At 40.2% G+C, this 19,108-nt stretch overlaps 1 protein-coding gene across 1 annotated transcript in view; it reads right to left on the bottom strand.

The window, feature by feature from the left end:
• Positions 1-19,108, bottom strand: part of PAPPA (pappalysin 1) — a 482,150-nt gene that overhangs the window by 170,735 nt on the left and 292,307 nt on the right. The window contains exons 12-13 of the mRNA XM_073573135.1: positions 10,970-11,105; positions 9,689-9,902 (exon numbers count right to left, since the gene is read on the bottom strand). Coding sequence (XP_073429236.1) covers positions 9,689-9,902; positions 10,970-11,105 — 350 coding nt within the window. The remainder of the gene's footprint in view (positions 1-9,688; positions 9,903-10,969; positions 11,106-19,108) is intronic.

The following is a 19,108-nucleotide window of genomic DNA, read 5'->3' on the forward strand; positions in this document are numbered from 1 at the left end:
CCAGCTTCACCACCACCAGCATGATCAGGCACATGGCAGCAAAGCATCCAACTTTGTGGGCTGAACCCCAGGGTCCACGAACAGTGTCTGCGGGTGACACCACTGCTTCCTCCACTGTTGTACATGAAAGCCAATCCCCTGATCATGGTGCATGCGAAGATGCCTCCTGCCCTGCACCTGTCGCTGCACAAACTCAACTAGCACCATCATCAAGCACGTCCACATCCTTGTCCCAGCGCAGCGTTCAGTTGTCCATACCCCAGTACTTGGAACACAAGCGCAAATACGCAGCCAACGCCCCACAGGCCACACTACTAAATTCACAAATTTCTTGACTGCTTGCGCTCGAAATGTTGCCTTTTAGGCTCATGGAGACGGTAGCTTTCCACGACCTGATGGAGGCAGCTGTCCCTCGGTACTCAGTCTATAGCCGCCACTATTTCTCAAGGTGTGCTGTCCCGGCATTACACAAGCACGTGTCCCACAACATTAGCCGTGCCCTCAACAATGCAGTTACTAAGAAAGTCCAACTAACTACGGACATGTGGACAAGTGCTTGTGGGCAGGGATGGTACATATCGCTGACGGCACACTGAGTTAACATAGTGGAAGCCGGATCCAGTCAGGACCTTGGGATGGAACACGTCCTCCCAACACCGAGGATTGCGGGCCATACGTCAGTCAGGGTTGCCCCCACAGTCCACAGCTCCTGTACCTCCTCCACCCCCTCATCCTCTTCAGCCTCCATCTCCGAAATGACCACATCAGTCACAAGCTGGAAGCACTGCAGCACTGCCTCAGCCAAGTAGCAACAGGCTGTACTGATAATAATGGGAACTTTGGCTTCATTTGGACATTCAGAACGTTGGTTCAAATGGGTTACTGGGGTGCATGTAACTACTTTGGGCCAGGGCAGGCCTTGCATTCATTGCATAGGCAAACAGTATGGTAGTACCAAATTAATAATAATGGAAACTTTGGTTTCATGTGGACATCCAGGACATTTTTTCAAATGGGTTATTGGGGTCCATGTAACGTTGGGCCAAGGCAGGCCTTGCATTCAATGCATAGGCAAACAGTATGGGAGTACCAAATGAGTAATAATGGAAACTTTGGCTTCATGTGGCCATCCAGGACGTCTGTTCAAAGGGTTATTGGGGTGCGTCCAAATTTGGAGCAGGCCTTGCATTCACTTCATGGGCAAACAGTATGAGAGTACCAAATTAATAATAATGGGTACTTTGTTTTCATGTTGACATCCAGGACGTCTGTTCAAATGAGTTATTGGGGTGCATGTAACTTTGTGCCAGGGAAAGCTTTGCATTCAATGCATAGGCAAACAGTGTGGGAGTACCAACTTCCTAATAATGGGAACATTGCTTTTAGATGGCCATCCTGTACGTACATTTTAAAGGGGTATTGGGGTGCATCTAAATTTGAAGCAGGGCATGCCTTACATGCAATGCATAGGCAAACAGTATGGGAGTACCAACTACCTAATAATGAGAACATTGCTTTCAGGTGGCCCTCCTGTAAGTCTCGTCAAAGGGTTATTGGGGTGCATCCAAATTTGGGGCAGGCCTTGCATTCAATGCACAGGCAATAACAGTATAGGAGACCCACTGTTTAATAATGGGAATAACAAAGCATAGCTGGCTAATGGCTCTATAAGAATAGTGAGGACCGACTGCTGTACCTTTAAGAATAGTAAAGGCTGCCTGATGACCATATAAAAATAGGCTTTGTGACTTTCAGAGTCCCTCCTTCATAAATTAAACAGGATGTGTCAGATGATGTGTCACACACCACATGGCCAGATAAGGTTGTAAAATGTTAAAATGACATTTCCCAGTGAATGCATTTGTATTGGTTGAAAGCAATGCTGAAGGCTGAAGTTGAAAAACTCATCAAAACCACTACGTGTGAACATAGCCCAAGTGATGGAGGAGCATTTTTGTGTTGGGTTATTTATTTTGCCTTATATACAAATCATTACCCTGGAAAGGATGTTGCTTAACATATTTCCCAGGAAAATGCATTTTGGTTTTGTTTTTGTATGCTTTATTGTGCGCCTGTAAAAGTGTCGTAAGACTCTGACAAAATTGTTCACAGCAGTGACCTTGGAGTCAGAAATGCTTCCAGGGGTCTTCCCCATGATGTTCCCATGTCATTTGACCCTAAAAAGACCCCCGGGGTGGCGCGGCACCAATGCTCAAGTTTCCCATGGACTTACATTCGGCTCGTTGATCGGATTGAGCACCCAAGCATTTCAATATGCTCAACCCAAGCAACAAGCACCCGAGCATTTTAGTGCTTGCCCATCACTAGTCCCAAGTGTAATTGAAGCAGTAGTAACCATGTTTGACCACCACACCTATATTCTGGTGTGAATAGAACAGTGGTCACACATACTCACCTCAACTCTCTTCACTCAAGGGAATGTTCTTTGGATCAGTGGGGTGTTCAGCAGCTGTGTTCCCATCAATCATACATTTATCATCTATCCTGTTGGCAACAAGACTATGTTTTTCTCCAAATTATATGTGAAAGAACGAGTATTTTTAAGGTAAAATATTGCATAAGACAGTCATAGTTCTCTAACAGACGTTCAAGATATAGTCAAGATATAGTGCCTCTATTATGGTGGTGGTTAAGCACCACATGTTTTAGTGGTTATCTGTGGAAGGAGGTTACGGCGACTGGTCAACTAGAGGCTTCTCAACACAGGAGGAGGTTCTAGAAAAATACTTTGCGGCAGATTGTGTCTGCCATGATGAAAGCATGGCCCAAGGCCATAGTATAAGTCCTATATCCCCTCCCCATACTGGACTAATTAGTCGACAATAAAATATAGGTTATGAGTTTTTAAATGACAAATTACAATTAAGGCTTAGACATTTTAACTTAATATGTTTAATTGAAGAAAGTCCTGATATTCTAAAATGTCAATGCCTCTGCACAAAATCATGCAACTGTAGAGGTAGAGAGCTAGCTATCAAAAATATTCAGACTCTTCATAGTGAAGGTAAAGATGGTTTATTACCTTCTATGCTTTCCTAATTATAAAATACATATCTCTGAACAAGCATTGTGTATACAGATTAGTAAATACTGATAGTGCGTCCTCCTCTGGACCCAGTGATCATGTAATGGCTGGGTGTAGGAAGGGAGCAAAAACTGCTGACTCCTAGGAGACCCTGTCAGCTCTGCCTTAGAGTCAGGAGGCTGAATTTACAGTTTAACTGTGACTAACATACCAGCCAGAGATACAGAGAATATCAGCAATAAAAGGAATGTACTAAAATGCCCACTAAAGGTCTTTCAAGATCTTATAGGGGACACACATAATGCGTGTAATAGATAAAAAAAAGCTAAAAAAACAAAACAAAAACAAAACACTGCCAATTTGAATTGCTTCAAAGCCCCATCCCCATAAAGAAAGTCCAATAGATAAAAAATAATTTCTATGGAAAGGGGAACATAATTAAATTTTCTTAGCAGTTCTTTGTGGTCAGAAAAAAAAATTAAAAAATGTAAAAATGCACACATAATGTATTTCCTATTTTTACATACCTTTCCCCCTTTTTCAGCAATAGAAACATGATGTAAAAATTAAGCCCCATGTATTGTGAAAAATAGAGTAAATAATTATTAGAATAGCTGAAGAAGAATTTTTTTTATTGCTGTTAAAAGCGAATGTGTGATAAAATTTGAAAAAATGCCTTGTCCAGAAGATGTAAAAATGGCACAGTGCTGAACAGGTTAATTTAAATGCAATTTCTCTGTGTCTGTATCGACTGTGACAGAGAAGGGGCTAGCTTAACTATTGGCATAAGCAATTGACTGACCCACTTTCACAAACTGCTTCCGGTTATGCCGCAAGCTATCAAGACACCTGATCTAACTCAACGATATTAGTAAATTACATAACTTAATATTCAAAGCCTATTTACCTATATTTGTTTATAGTCTGAAACCCCTTTAACGGGAAGTTGAGGGGAGTAGGTTTCTACATGAAATGTCCAAATAGACAGGCTTTATAGCAATGAGTTGCGTGGAACTTAGGTTCGCACAGATATGAGAGTTATGGATGTATCCTCTCCCTTAAGCAACTTAAACTGATTTTATAATGAGAATACATTTAATATTTAGAACTAGCTGATATCCAAATTCAAACCTTGAAATCGTGAAATTCCTGACATGATAATATTCCTGTCTGGTATGGAAGGGCGCAATAGTGACGGTAAGAATTGAACTCATTCTCTGAAAACCTGCCAAGGACTTGGATGAATTTTCATTGAGGAAATTGTTTTCAAAGGACAGGCCATATGTACATTTTTTAAGACACAAAGTACAGAACACAGCGTCAACATGGATATGCATGCTAATAAACTTATTAAAAAGGGTCTACAACTGAAAAATATGGCAAACCACTAACAAAAAATCCTGTAATTCATTATGAAAGTCATATCCTCGTGAATGGAATTCCCACATCTAGCAACACTGATCATTCTAGATAACATGTTAAAATAATATTTTACAATAAAATATATCAAAAGTTATATTTTATTGCTGCACAGTAAAAAAACATAATTTTTTTAATGTCTCCTCACCTTCGTACACCAGGTATACCAGTGTCCATATATACTGTTACTTCTTATCCGCAAGATACCCTCAATAAAGCTCTTGCCTTTCTAATATTAAAATATTGCTGGAAGGCAGCTGGTAAAAGCTGGGAAGCTATGTTACTCTGAGGTGGCTGGCTAAGGTGATGTAGGTCCCAAAATGAAGGCTCCACTATCAGCAAGTTACTGAGAGTTTTTTTTATTGGACAGGATTTTGGGTCCAGGATTTAGGAACAGCCAAAGAGCCTGGGTGGGAATGGTTGCACGCATACCTCCAATCCAGCTTTTGCAGCTCCTATAAAAGACTGCTAAATTGGCTCAGCAGTGTGTGGTGTTGGAGAGGTAGTCAGTCTGGTTGCTGATCCAATGGAGAAAGGAGCAGGGCCTGTGCCAGTAAAAAGGTGAGAGTCCATGTGCCTAATTTGCCTACCTAGAGATGGGAAGGTTTTGACTTTTAACTCCTTAACGACATATGACTCATGTCATATGATATGTCCCTGCCTTTCATGCAAGCTTGCATGCCGAGTCCGCATCTTTCTCAGCAGCCATCATGTGCATTATACAGACGCAGATCTAGCTCTGTGGTTGTTAGCATTATAAATCCTGCTGTCAATTTCTGACAGTGGCATTTAACATGCACTGGCAGGAAAGTATGTTGTTCCATGCTCTCATCGGAGTGATCATGCGGCACCCATGTGTTGTCATATCAGCCGGAGGTCTGCTGATAACCCCTGTGCCTGTCATTATGATTCTCCTGTGAGTGCCAGCTTGTAAGTCTCCTAAGAGGACTATTAAATACAGTAAAAAGTGAAATAAAAAAGTTTTATAAAATATGAAAAAAATAAAAAGAACATTAAAGTACAAATCACCCCCCTTTTGCCCTATTAAAAATTAAACAATTAAAAAAAAATTAAAAACACACATATTTGGTATAACTGTGTTCAAAAAACTCTGATCTATAAAACTATAAAATAAATTAATCCAATTGGTAAATGGCGTAACGAAAAAAAAAATGAAAAGGCCAAAATTTAGTCTGCTGCAATCTAATATATAAAGCTCAATGTGGGTGTGTGTGTATGTATGTATGTCCGGGATTGGCATCTGCACCGTCGCAGCTACAGCCACAAAATTTTGCACAGTCACACGTCTGGACCCCGAGAGCGTCATAGGCTATGTTGTGAGGCAAAATTTTAACCCCAAGCATTCCAATTCACCAAACAATTTTGCCCCTATCTACATAATGGGGAAAAAGTGTATGTATGTATTGGCATCTGCACCGTCGTAGCTACAGCCACAAAATTTTGCACAGTCACACGTCTGGACCCCGAGAGCGTCATAGGCTATGTTGTGCGGTGAAAGTTTAACCCCACGTGTTCCAATTCACCAAACAATTTTGCCCCTATCTACATAATGGGGAAAAAGTGAAAGGAAAAGTGTTGGAGGCAAATTGACAGCTGTCAGATGTGAACAAGGGGGACTTAAAGAATGAGAGCGACGGCGCCAAACAGTATATACCATACAGTTGCTAAGGTGGGGCCCTGACAGGGGATACTCACCACACACAGGGATATGAACACACAAAATGCGCCACACACTACCACGTGCTTCAACACATATACCACCCTCTGCACACATTTCACCACACATACACCAACCTGGCCACATAAAAGTCGAAACACAAAAGTCGCCACTCAAAACTCGCCACGCTGTCCCAGAGCTGTTTAAAAGATGAAAAATGAGCTGTGATTGGTTGCTATCAGCAACAGTTTTCTTTGTAGACAGTTGTGGTAACTGAGGCCTAATATTCTTATCATTTCTATGGTGTTATCATCCTTCTGTAAAGCTGGAAATAACACAATTTATTACAGTGCCAACACAGACCACCCTCTGACACAGACTGCAGGGGGAGCCCAGTATCACACAGGATAGGATTAGAAACATGGCTCAGCAGTCAGTATCACACAGGATAGGATTAGATACACAGCTCAGCAGTCAGTATCACACAGGAGAGGATTAGACACATGGCTCAGCAGACAGTGTCACACAGGATAGGATTAGATACACAGCTCAGCAGTCAGTATCACACAGGATAGGAATAGATACACAGCTCAGCAGTCAGTATCACACTGGATAGGATTAGATACATGGCTCAGCAGTCAGTATCACACATGATAGGATTAGATACACAGCTCAGCAGTCAGTATCACACAGAATAGGATTAGATATACAGCTCAGCAGTCAGTATCACACAGGATAGGATTAGATACACAGCTCAGCAGTCAGTATCATACAGGAGAGGATTAGACACATGGCTCAGCAGGCAGTATCACACAGGATAGGATTAGATACACAGCCCAGCAGTCAGTATCACACAGGATAGGATTAGATACAAGGTTTTTATGTGCAATACAATCATTATAATTTTTTATAACTAATCACAGTTGGTTACTATGCCCAGGCAACGCCGAGCTCTTCAGCTAGTATTGTAATAAAATGCAATAAGAGGCGATCAAAACATCGTATCTACCGGAAAATGGTAACAGTAAAAACATCATCTTAGGGTGCAAAAAAATAAGCTATTATTTAGCACTATATCCTGAAAAATGAAAACGCTATGGATCTAAAAAGATGGAGACATTAGCAACATTTTTTTTAATTTTTTTTTACAAATTTCTCCCCCTAAAAAAAAAACAAAAAACAATTTGGGGATTGCAATTGTTTTACAATTTCAATGCACTTTTTTTTCCCTCTTTTCCAGTGAATCACATGATAAAATGAATGATATAATTCAAAAGTACAAATCGTCCCGCATAAAACAAAACCTCCCATGGCTGTGTGGATAAAAATATAAATAGGTTATGGTTCTTAGAATAAGGGAAAGAAACAACAAAAGCGAATAAATGGAAAGTCTCCATGTCCTGTAGGGGTTATTACTAAACCTTACTTTCTTTGTAAAGTAATTGGCTCTTGTATATATATATATATATATATATATATATATATATATACACACACATGTTTACAGTTGCATATAAAAGATTGGGCACGCCTGGTGAAAATTACTGTTATTGTGAGCAGTTAAGCAAGTTGACAACAAAGTGATCTCTAAAAGGACTAACGCTAAAGATTACACATTTCCTTTGTATAGGCAAAAAAGGATATATTGCTATTTTTTACATTTTAAAAATTACAAAAGGTAAAATGGGCCAATGCAGAAGTTTGGGAATCCTTGGAGATTTGTCTGCTCAGATAACTCTGACCAAGGTTTCAAACCTTAAGTAGCCGGTTAGGGTTATGGCTTGTTCTCTACCATCGTTAGGAAAGGCCAGGTGATGCAAATTTCCCAGCTTTATAAAATCTCAGCCTCCTCTAACCTTGTGCCAAAAACCAGCAGCCATGGGTTCTTCTAAGCAGCTGCCTAGCACTCTGAAAATGAAAATTGTGGAGGCCCACAAAGCAGGAGATGGCTATAAGAAGATAGCAAAGCTTTTGAAGTTGCCCTTTCCTCCGTTCAATATATAATTAAGAAACGGCAGTTAACAGAAACAGTGGAGGTCAAGATAAGCTCTGGAAGACCAAGCAAAATTTCAATGAGAGCTGCTCATAGGATTGCTATAGAGGCAAATCAGAACACCTATTTGGCTGCAAAAGACCTTCAGGAAGATTTAGAAGACTCTGGAGTTGTGGTACATTGTTCTACTGTTCAGAAAAACCTGCACAAATATGACCTTCATGGAAGAGTCATCAAAAGAAAACCTCTCATACATTTTAATTTATGACCACTATCATTTGAGCTGTGTGTGGAGTTTAATGAGTCTGGATTTCTTCATTGATGTGCTGCCTACCTCTGAGGCTTTTTAGTCAATATGTGAATACAGAGGTGTTCATTTTAAGCATATGATATTGTACATATTTTAAATAGATAATATAGGTTAAGTTTTAATTTAATCAGAAGGCTGCTTGACAGTATGAATAAGTGGGTTGACAGGGAGACCTTGCTACTCATTCAGGACTTATGGTCATTGATATTCTATTGTGTGTTTTGCTATATTTTAAAGAGATTTCTTACACCTGATGAGGCTGATGTACTGCTTCAATACTGATATTGAAATAAGTATTACATAAATCTAGCTAAATCCTAAAGCCAATGGCAAATTTTAAATCAAGCCAGAAATTTCAAAAATCAACACATCAGCCTCAAGAGGTCTAATGATATTTTTTTTGCATTGTGAAATCTAGTGAGAGACCCCCTTTAAGGCTAATGAGAGGTTTACCACAAGGAGGACTTCGTAGTGAGAAACCACATGGAAAAGTGTGAAAAGAGTATCTTACAGTAAATGAATACCTGGAGGAAACATCAATATGTGTAACGTAAAGAGTTCACTGAAAATTTAGGTCAGGTTACAATTAACACCAATATTTTTCTTCACTCACCTCCTACTCTATGGGTCCAGGAAGCTGAAATTTAATTTTTTCATGCAAGAAAGCTCTAAAGAGGACAACACCCCGAAACTACATATTTCAATTTGTGGGAATCTATGTGACATGTGTGGGGTGTAATATTAGATTTAACTGCAGTTCCTTGTGTATTTTCCAGATTTTGAGTGGAGTAAAGCACCCTATACCCACTAGACTAATGACAGCTGCAGTGGCTGATATCAACAGGTCCAGCCAATACTTTAATGTCTATGGGGGCACCGACCAACTGATTGTCGAGGGAGATATTGATCAGGCATTCCCGATCTCAAACTGCCAGTCTCTTGAGATAAGTCATTGGCAGAGATGTCTGTTGACAGCTTTCTCATAGATAACACAGGAGTGCTCAGCTGAACAATGACTCATGTGTATGAGAGAGCCGACCAAAATGTCCATCAGCCAAACGATTGGCCAAAGCAATGTTCAGCTGACAGCCATCTAATGTTTATGGAGGCTTTTATGCTATAGCATAAATTAAAATATGACATTAGTAATGTAATTAAATAGGTCACAAATCTTGTCATTTTACATTAACTCCTTAGTAAATTTCATTGATATAGATACATTAAAGTTGATAGCCCACTCACCTCTGCTCAGAGGCACTGTAAATCTCTCCTCTTTGGCAGCTGCTAATTTTGATTGGGTCAAAATCGTGAAAAGACCTCAAAGCCACTCCCGATATTGCCACCAAATTGGAAGAAAAGCTAATAAGAACAGCCTTACTGTGGTAAAAGGGCTGACTGAGATCATGCCTCACAGGAACCACCAAAGGATTGTTACGACAGCTAATAATATGAACACCTGCCGTAGGGTGAAAGGCAAAAATTACCATTAATTCACTTTCATTGTACAGTTTGTTGTCATCATTGCACCATTAACCTATAGTCACATCACATTTTATTCAGTTGTCAGTGGCTCCATTGTGGATAAGTGTGAAGCCCAGGGGTGGACATAGAAATTATTGGGCACCATAGCAGAAGTTCTAACTGGTCCCCACTAGTGATGAGCGAACATGCTTGGACAACATTTTCTGAAATATGGTGGTCTCTACTTAAATCTTACATGGTATTATAGATGCTATTAGTTCTATGCATAAATAGAGGGACTTCTTGAATGGTAATTAAATACTTTACCTCTGTGTTTAAATATATTATACATATTTTTGGTTAACGATGGATTAACACAACCCCATTATGGATGGCTTGGTTTGGTCTTATAGTCATGGACTTTTCAACTGGTTTTCATCTTGTCTGAACAAGATGCTATATATATATATATTGCTATATATTAAATAAAAATCAATTTATTATATGATCCCTGTATTTGCATACTTCTTATCTTTGTTTGGAAAGATCCAAATCCAGATTTTCTTGGCTTTAGATATACGCCCTGATATAGACACTTAGGAATAAATATAATGATATAATGTAACGTGAACATAGGCTTAACCATCATCACAGGTCATATCCTATTCCTAAGCATTCTTAGCAAAAAGTCTCCAAACCCTTATATTGTAGAAAATCCAGTGTTATGACTTATGTTGTCATATTCTCTCTTTTTGTGCAGATTTCACTGTCTTCTATCTCAGTCAATTCTATGGTGAAGTTGTAGGCATCTACCCTCCTGCCTTCCAGTATTATCAGGATGTATACCATACCATTGACATTGCTGAAGATGTAGAACATTGAAAGGTCTACAAAACGTAGAGTCTGCACTGCCTTTGTCTCAATAACACTGAAAAGACCACTATATGTCATCTAAAGGTTGCAAAAATACCAAACAGATTAGATATTGGGTAAAAGAATAATAATAATATGTACCGCAATCCTTAACTCTTTGAAATTTCACTAACAAAACAAAGATTTTACCAAGATCATGCATTTGCTCCTTGACATCGATCAGGTGAACACTGATCGTCTCCGGCTTTTGATAACTGTAGGATGTCCCATCTGTCACCAGGTGCACAACAACTGCAGCAACCACCACGTATTGAGAAAAATGTGCCTGTAAAAAAAATGCAGAATTACTTTTATGTAACAATATAACTGTTACTTTAAGGATTGTTCTCATGTTTCCTCTTCAGGAGCTCACCGTTCCCCTGCCTCCCAACTTCCAACTTCCTGTATGCGGGGGATAGGGAGGAAGCTAAGCTCAGATGGCAGCTGTTAACCATTTAGATGACACTGTCAATGTCTGACATCAGCATTGAAATGGGACAGATGTAAATGTACTGGCTACCATCGCCCAGTCGCAACATGATCGAAGAGCCATGTGTTATAATGCTCCTGAAGGACCATGTGGCTACAATCTTGGTACTCATGTGAAGCTCAGAAACAGGCTGAGCTTTATTGGAGACCAGAATTTAGAATTTACACCATATACTGTAATACAGCAGGATTACAGTATCAGATTATCGCAGGTTCAAGTCCTCTAGGGGCAGTAAAAATGGCAAAAAAAGTTTTTTAGAAAATATACAAAAAATTGAATTGTTCCCTCTTTCCTCAATTAAGAATCACAGAACTGTAACATCACCACATCTGAAAAAGTCCAGTCTTTCCAAATATAAAACTAATTAACCCAGATGTTATAATGTTTTTTTATCAACACATCTCCCTGAAAAAATGTAATAAAAGCGATCAAAGAACTGTATGTACTCAAAATTGGTCAAATTAAAACTGTCAGCTCACAACGCAAAAACAATCTCGTATACAGCTCTTTTGCTGGAAAATGGTGACAAATTGTCACGGTCACGCGTGGCTGGACACAGCGCCTCCAGCAGGGCGGATTTAGATGACACGGATGACCCTGGATACACCGCCTCCAGTTGGGCGAATTTAAATAATAAAACGTGCAGCTGGATACGCCGCCTCCAACAGGCGAATTTCGGAAATACACGTATGTCTGGAAACCCCGCCTCCAGTAAGGCGAATTTAAACAATAAAAGGGAAAACCTGGGTAACAATAACAATGGTGGCCCTGCGATAGGGAACGGGGAAGTGGAGACCTCCTGCACTCCCCTGAGTCAGTGTCTCTACACTCCTAGCGTTCCCTAGGCCAGTTCCGCACTGGGCGCCACTCAGGATACCTTTAAACCCTAGCTCGCCCTCCACCTACCCCTTTCTAGTGTAATGCCCAGTGCAGAAACTAATCCCACCACTGCACTAAAACACACATAAGGAAAAGAGACAAAACAGGGAAACACCACTTAGCTTTGCTCCGTTGCTTACGCTCTCAGCAACAGAGCCCACCACCTGCGTGCATCTTTTCTTCCAACCGGATCCAACACCATAGTGCAGCCTTGTAGCAAAAAGAGTCCACCACCTGCATGCAGCTGTCCAGAAACAGAGTCCAGAATATGAGTCCAGCTTTCCAGCAAAAGAGTCCAGCATCTTGAGTCCAGCTTTCCAGCAACCAAGTCCAGCATCATGAGTGCAGCTCTACACCATAGCTGCCACTCTACCAAGCCATGCCAGCCCTCCTCGCAGACACCATAGCTGCCACTCCAGGACTCTCACTGAGCTGCCTGGGACTCTCCTTCAGCTCCATCCTTCACCCAGGCTTGCTTGTAACTGAGGACTATCACCAACAGTGATTACCACACCTGACACTCTTTAATAGGGCAATCACACCTGTTTTATAATTATGTGCACAAAACTAAAGTAACCAAAGTGCAATGACCCTAATGGCCACCGGGGGAAACTAGAAGTGAAACCACCACAGTGCAATGACCCTAATGGCCTCCGGGGGCAAAAACCAAACTTTCGCACACAGCTAAAGTAATAAAAAAGGTTACTTGTGCATTTTCTCTGTCATATCCAACCTGGATCATGACACAAATCTTTTTTTTTTAAACCCCTTCATGACCAAGCCTATTTTGACCTTAATGACCAGGCCGTTTTTTGCAATTCTGACCAGTGTCCCTTTATGAGGTAATAACTCAGAAATGCTTCAACGGATCCTAGCGATTCTGAGACTATTTTTTCGTGACATATTGGGCTTCATGATAGTAGCTAATTTAGGTCGATAATTTTTGCATTTATTTGTGAAAAAATCAGAAATTTGGCGAAAATTTAGAAAATTTCGCAATTTTCAAATTTTGAATTTTTATTCTGTTAAACCAGAGAGTTATGTGACACAAAATAGTTACTAAATAATATTTCCCACATGTCTACTTTACATCAGCACAATTTTTGAAACAAAATATTTTTTTGTTAGGAAGTTATAAGGGTTAAAATTCACCAGCGATTTCTCATTTTTACAATATAATTTACAAAACCATTTTTTTTTAGGGACCACCTCACATTTGAAGTCACTTTGAGGGGTCTATATGGCAGAAAATACCCAAAAGTGACACCATTCTAAAAACTGCACCCCTCAAGCTACTCAAAACTACATTCAAGAAGATTATTAACCCTTCAGGTGTTTCATAGGAACTAAAGCAACGTGGAAAGAAAAAATGGACATTTTAATTTTTCCAACAAAAATTTTCTTTTAGCATCAATTTTTTCATTTTCACATGGGCAACAGGATAAAATGGATCATAAAATTTGTTGGGCAATTTTTCCTGAGTACACCAATACCTCATATGTGGTCATAAACCACTGTTTGGGCGCATGGCAGGGCTCAGAAGGGAAGGAGCACCATTTGACTTTTTGAATGGAAAATATGCTGGAATATTTAGCAGTTGCCATGTCACGTTTGGAGAGCCCCTGTGTGCATAAACATTGCGCACCCCACAAGTGACCCCATTTTGGAAACTAGACCCCCCAAGGAACTTATCTAGATGCATAGTAATCACTTTGAACCCCCAGGTACTTCACAAATTGATCTGTAAAAAAAAAAAGTACTTTTTTTTCACAAAAATTTTATTTTAGCCTCAGTTTTTGCATTTTCACATCGGCAACAGGATAAAATGGATCCTAAAATTTGTTGAGCAATTTCTCCTGAGTACACCGATACCTCATATGTGGTCATAAACCACTGTTTGTGCGCACGGCAGGGTCCGGAAGGGAAGGAGCACCATTTGACTTTTTGAATGGAAAATTAGCTCCAATCGTTAGCGGACACCATGTCGCGTTTGGAGAGCCCCTGTGCACCTAAACATTGGAGTTCCCCCACAAGTGACCCCATCTTGGAAACTAGACCCCCTAAGGAACTTATCTAGATGTGTAGTGAGCACTTTGAACCCCCAAGTGCCTCACAAAAGTTTATAACACAGATCAGTGAAAATAAAAAATAATTTTTTTTCCTCAAAAATGATTTTTAGCACACTATTTTTAATTTTCACAAGGCTAACAGGAGAAATTGGACAACAAAAGTTGTTGTCCAGTTTGTCCTGAGTACGCTGGTACCCCATATGTGGGGGGGAACCACTGTTTGGGCACACGGCAGGGCTCAGAAGGGAAGGAGAGCCATTTGACTTTTTGAAATGCAAATTACTTCTAATCGTTAGCGGACACCATGTCGTGTTTGGAGAGCCCCTGTGTGCCTAAACATTGGAGCTCCCCCACAATTGACCCTATTTTGGAGACTAGACCCCCTAAGGAACTTATCTAGATGCATAGTGAGCACTTTGGACCCCCAAGTGCATCACAAAAGTTTATAACGCAGAGCCATGAAAATAAAAAAATATTTTTTTTCCTCAAAAAATTATTTTTTAGTGCGCAATTTTTTATTTTCCAATGGATACCAGGATAAATTAGACCCCAAAAGTTGTTGTCCAGTTTGTCCTGAGTACGCTGGTACCCCATGTGTGGGGGGGAACCACTGTTTGGGCACATGTCGGGGCTCGGAAGGGAAGTAGTGACATTATGAAATGCTGACTTTGATGGAATGGTCTGCGGGCATCATGTTACATTTGCAGAGCCCCTGATGTACCTAAACTGTGGAACCCCCCACAAGTGTCCTCATTTTGGAAACTAGACCCCCCCAAGGAACTTATCTAGATGTGTGGTGAGCACCTTGAACCATCAAGCGCGTCACAGAAGTTAACGCAGAGCCGTGAAAATAAAAAATAATTTTTTTTCCTCAAAAAAATGATTTTCAGCCAGCAATTTTTTATTTTCACAAGGGTAGCAGGATAAATTTGACCCCAAAAGTTGTTGTACAGTTTTTCCTGAGTATGCTCGTGCCCCATATATGGGGGGGAACCATTGTTTGGGCACACTTAAGGGCTCGGAATGGAAGTAGTGACGTTTTGAAATGCAGACTTTGATGGAATAGTCTGCGGTCGTCGTTACGTTTGCAGAGCCCCTGATGTGCCTAAACAGTGGAAACCCCCCACAAGTGACCCCGTTTTGGAAACTAGACCTTCCAAGGAACTTATCTAGATGCCTGGTGAGCACTTTCAACCCCCAAATGCTTCACAGAAGTTTATAACGCAGAGACGTGAAAATAAAAAAAAAAAATTCCACAAAATTATTTTTTTAGCCTTCAATTTTTTATTTTCCCAAGGGTACCAGGAGAAATTAGACCCCCACAGTTGTTGTGCAATTTTTCCTGAGTACGCTGATACCCCATATGTTGGGGTAAACCACTGTTTGGGCACACGTCGGGGCTTGGAAGGGAGGGAGCACCTTTTAACTTTTTGAACACAAAATTGGCTGGAATCAATGGTTGCACCATGTCGCGTTTGGAGAACCCCTGATGTGCCTAAACAGTGGAAACCCCACAATTCTAACTTCAACCCTAACCCCAACACACCCCTAACCACAGCCCTAACCCCAACACATCCCTAACCCTAATCTCAACCCTAACCATAACCCTAACCCCAATACACCCCTAACCCTAATCTCAACCCTAACAACAAGCCTAACCCTAATTCCAACCCTAACCCTAATTCTAACCCTATTTCCAACCCTAACCCTAATTCCAACCCTAACCCTAACCCTCTTTCCAACCCTAACCCTCTTTCCAACCCTAACCCTAAACCCCTTTCCAACCCTAACCCTCTTTCCAACCCTAACCCTCGTTCCAACCCTAACCCTAACCCTCTTTCCAACCCTATCCCTAGCCCTAATGGAAAAATAAAAATAATTTCTTTATTTTATTAGTTGATACTGCCTATGGGGGTGATAAACGGGGGGTTTATTTACTTTTCATTCTATTTTGATCACTGTGAGAGTTTATCACAGTGATCAAAATGAATGAATGGAAATTGCAGCCGGCGGGCGCACTGCGCATGCGCCCGCCATTTTCCAATATGGCGGCACCCATGGTCCGGGACCGCGGGACACCGGGAGCCATAACGGCACTCGGTGAGTACCGGGTGGTGGGATGTGGGGCGATCGGAAGCCGGGGGAGCGGAGGGAAGGCGGGGGGATGATGACAGCGGCGGCACATCGCCGCTGTCATTCAGTAGCGGGGGGCAGATTGCCCCCGTTAACAGGTGGGGGGGTCGGATCGCTGTCACCAGCCATGTCTGATGCTACAGCAGCGTCGGACATGGCTGGATTGTAATATTTCATCAATTTTCATTGATGAAATATTACTATCGCTCTGATTGGCTGTTTCACTTTAAACAGCCAATCAGAGTGATCGTAGTCACGTGGGGGTGAAGCCACGCCCCCTATGGTGAAGAACAAAGCCCCCTGTATCTGCGGGTCAGGTGACCTTTCAGTGACCTAGGTCACCCGACCTGCAGGGGGGCTTTAAAGTCATGACGCCACATAGGCGTCACTGGTCAGATTGGCACCAGTTTTCATGACACCTATGTGGCATCATTGGTCGTGAAGGGGTTAAACGTTAGAATTTTTTTTTCATTACTTAAGTGAACATTTTTTTAATGCAAGATCAGTATCATAATCCTACTGACATGGAGAATTATACTTCCAAGTCATTTTACCACATAATATGCAAATTGTCTCATCAGAGAGAATGAGGACTTAAACTCTAGTGCCACCTATTGGAGGCAGTGATCCTACAAGTCAATATCGACCCTTTAACGAGCCTTGCAATATAACTTAGGATAAAAGACAAACCAGAATTCAAATTTTCAGGCACGGTGTTTCTGGGTATTGCCCCTCATCAGTGCAAAGTATGAGATCTAATTTGGCTAGGTGAGAGGCTAAGAAAGTGATCTTAGGAGTAAGGCTTCTCCTTGTGGAGAGTGGCACGCCAGTATGAAGAGAGTTAAATGTCATGCATGCTCCTTTGGGAAATTAAATATGCACATTTTCTGTTAAGAGAAGAAGAGGACTTGAACTCTACTGCCACCTATTGGAAGCAACGATCCTAAAAGTCAATATCGGCCCTTTAATAAGCCTTGCAACATGTTTACTATATGATGAATGATGTACAAACAAAACCCAAAATACAATGGCAGAATTACATTTTTTAGACCACTTCACTCCATTTTTATTTTTAATTTTTTTTGGCACATAATATGGTAAAATGGATGGTGTCATTGAATTCTACTACCTTTCCTGCAATAAACAATCCCTTATCTTAGAAGAAGGGAAGAGAACAATGCTAATGTAAAAATAAAATTTGATTGCAGAGGCAATCACTGATACTAGACTGTATCGATGGCCACGAACCTAGGCACTGAGTATTCGCAATGGAAATAAAAGTTCCTTCATTCTTACAAACAGAGAAGATTTTCAGTAACAAGGAAATTGCAAAGCTGACTGCTTTTACATGCACTTTGCTATTCAAACCATTAGTCATGTTTAGACTAATCCTTTTAGATAATATTATTATACATCATTTGGCTTAATTATTCATCAATATAAGTTTTACTTAGAACAATGAGGGTAATATGCTAATACTGATAATAAAATAATAATAAAAGTCCACAACCCCTCTAGAAATGTGGATGGCAGACCATCCGGTAGAAGAACCCAATACCAATGAGTATGGTGGAAGATGATGCAGACAGAGTGCCAAATGAAAATAATATATACAGCAACACGTAAAAATAAAAACACCTTTATTGAAATATAAATGGGTGTACAATTAAAATAAATAAAAGGGCATCCCAAATAAATACGTAATGTTGAATTATAATAAACTTCAACATAGGGTAAAATATATACCCATAGAAAACAGGCTCAATGCTATACAGTAGAAGAAATGACTGTACACTTATTAAAGCCCCCCAAAAAATATGCATGCAATGCACAATATAATAATAAATGACCAAAAAGTATATGTATACAGTGTGCAAATAATAACAACTGCCGTGCATACAAAGTGCAATGGAATAAGAAGTGCAATGAAAAATAGATGAATGATATGCAGTGCACGAATAGAAGGGTGACACTGCTAAGGTGCCACACAATGTGAGAAAAGAAGAAATGGGAGCTAGGAATTGTCAGAGTAATACCTAATGAGCCAGTGGATGGTGCCTTAGCAGTGTCACCCTTCTATTCGTGCACTGCATATCATTCATCTATTTTTCATTGCACTTCTTATTCCATTGCACTTTGTATGCACGGCAGTTGTTATTATTTGCACACTGTATACATATACTTTTTGTTCATTTATTATTATATTGTGCATTGCATGCATATTTTTTGGGGGGCTTTAATAAGTGTACAGTCATTTCTTCTACTGTATAGCATTGAGCCTGTTTTCTATGGGTATATATTTTACCCTATGTTGAAGTTTATTATAATTCAACATTACGTATTTATTTGGGATGCCCTTTTATTTATTTTAAGTGTACACCCATTTATATTTCAATAAAGGTGTTTTTATTTTTACGTGTTGCTGTATATATTATTTTCATTTGGCACTCTGTCTGCATCATCTTCCACCATACTCATTGGTATTGGGTTTATCAATATAAGTTTGTTTGGTCTTTTCTGTGGTAACATCTACAGTATGCCAAATCTAGATGATAAATGAACAAGACAGAAGATACAGGAAAGATGTATATCTTTGTACCGTGTTAGCCAGTAGATAGAAAAATATTCAGGATTGAGAGTCCTCAGTAGTTGATACCTTTTAATGGCTAACTGAAAAGATGGTAATACATTGCAAGCTTTCGAGACTACTCAGGTCTC

This window comes from Dendrobates tinctorius, unplaced genomic scaffold (assembly GCF_039654945.1).
Source record: "Dendrobates tinctorius isolate UK_male_01 unplaced genomic scaffold, ASM3965494v1 ptg000034l, whole genome shotgun sequence".
Lineage (NCBI taxonomy): Eukaryota > Metazoa > Chordata > Amphibia > Anura > Dendrobatidae > Dendrobates > Dendrobates tinctorius.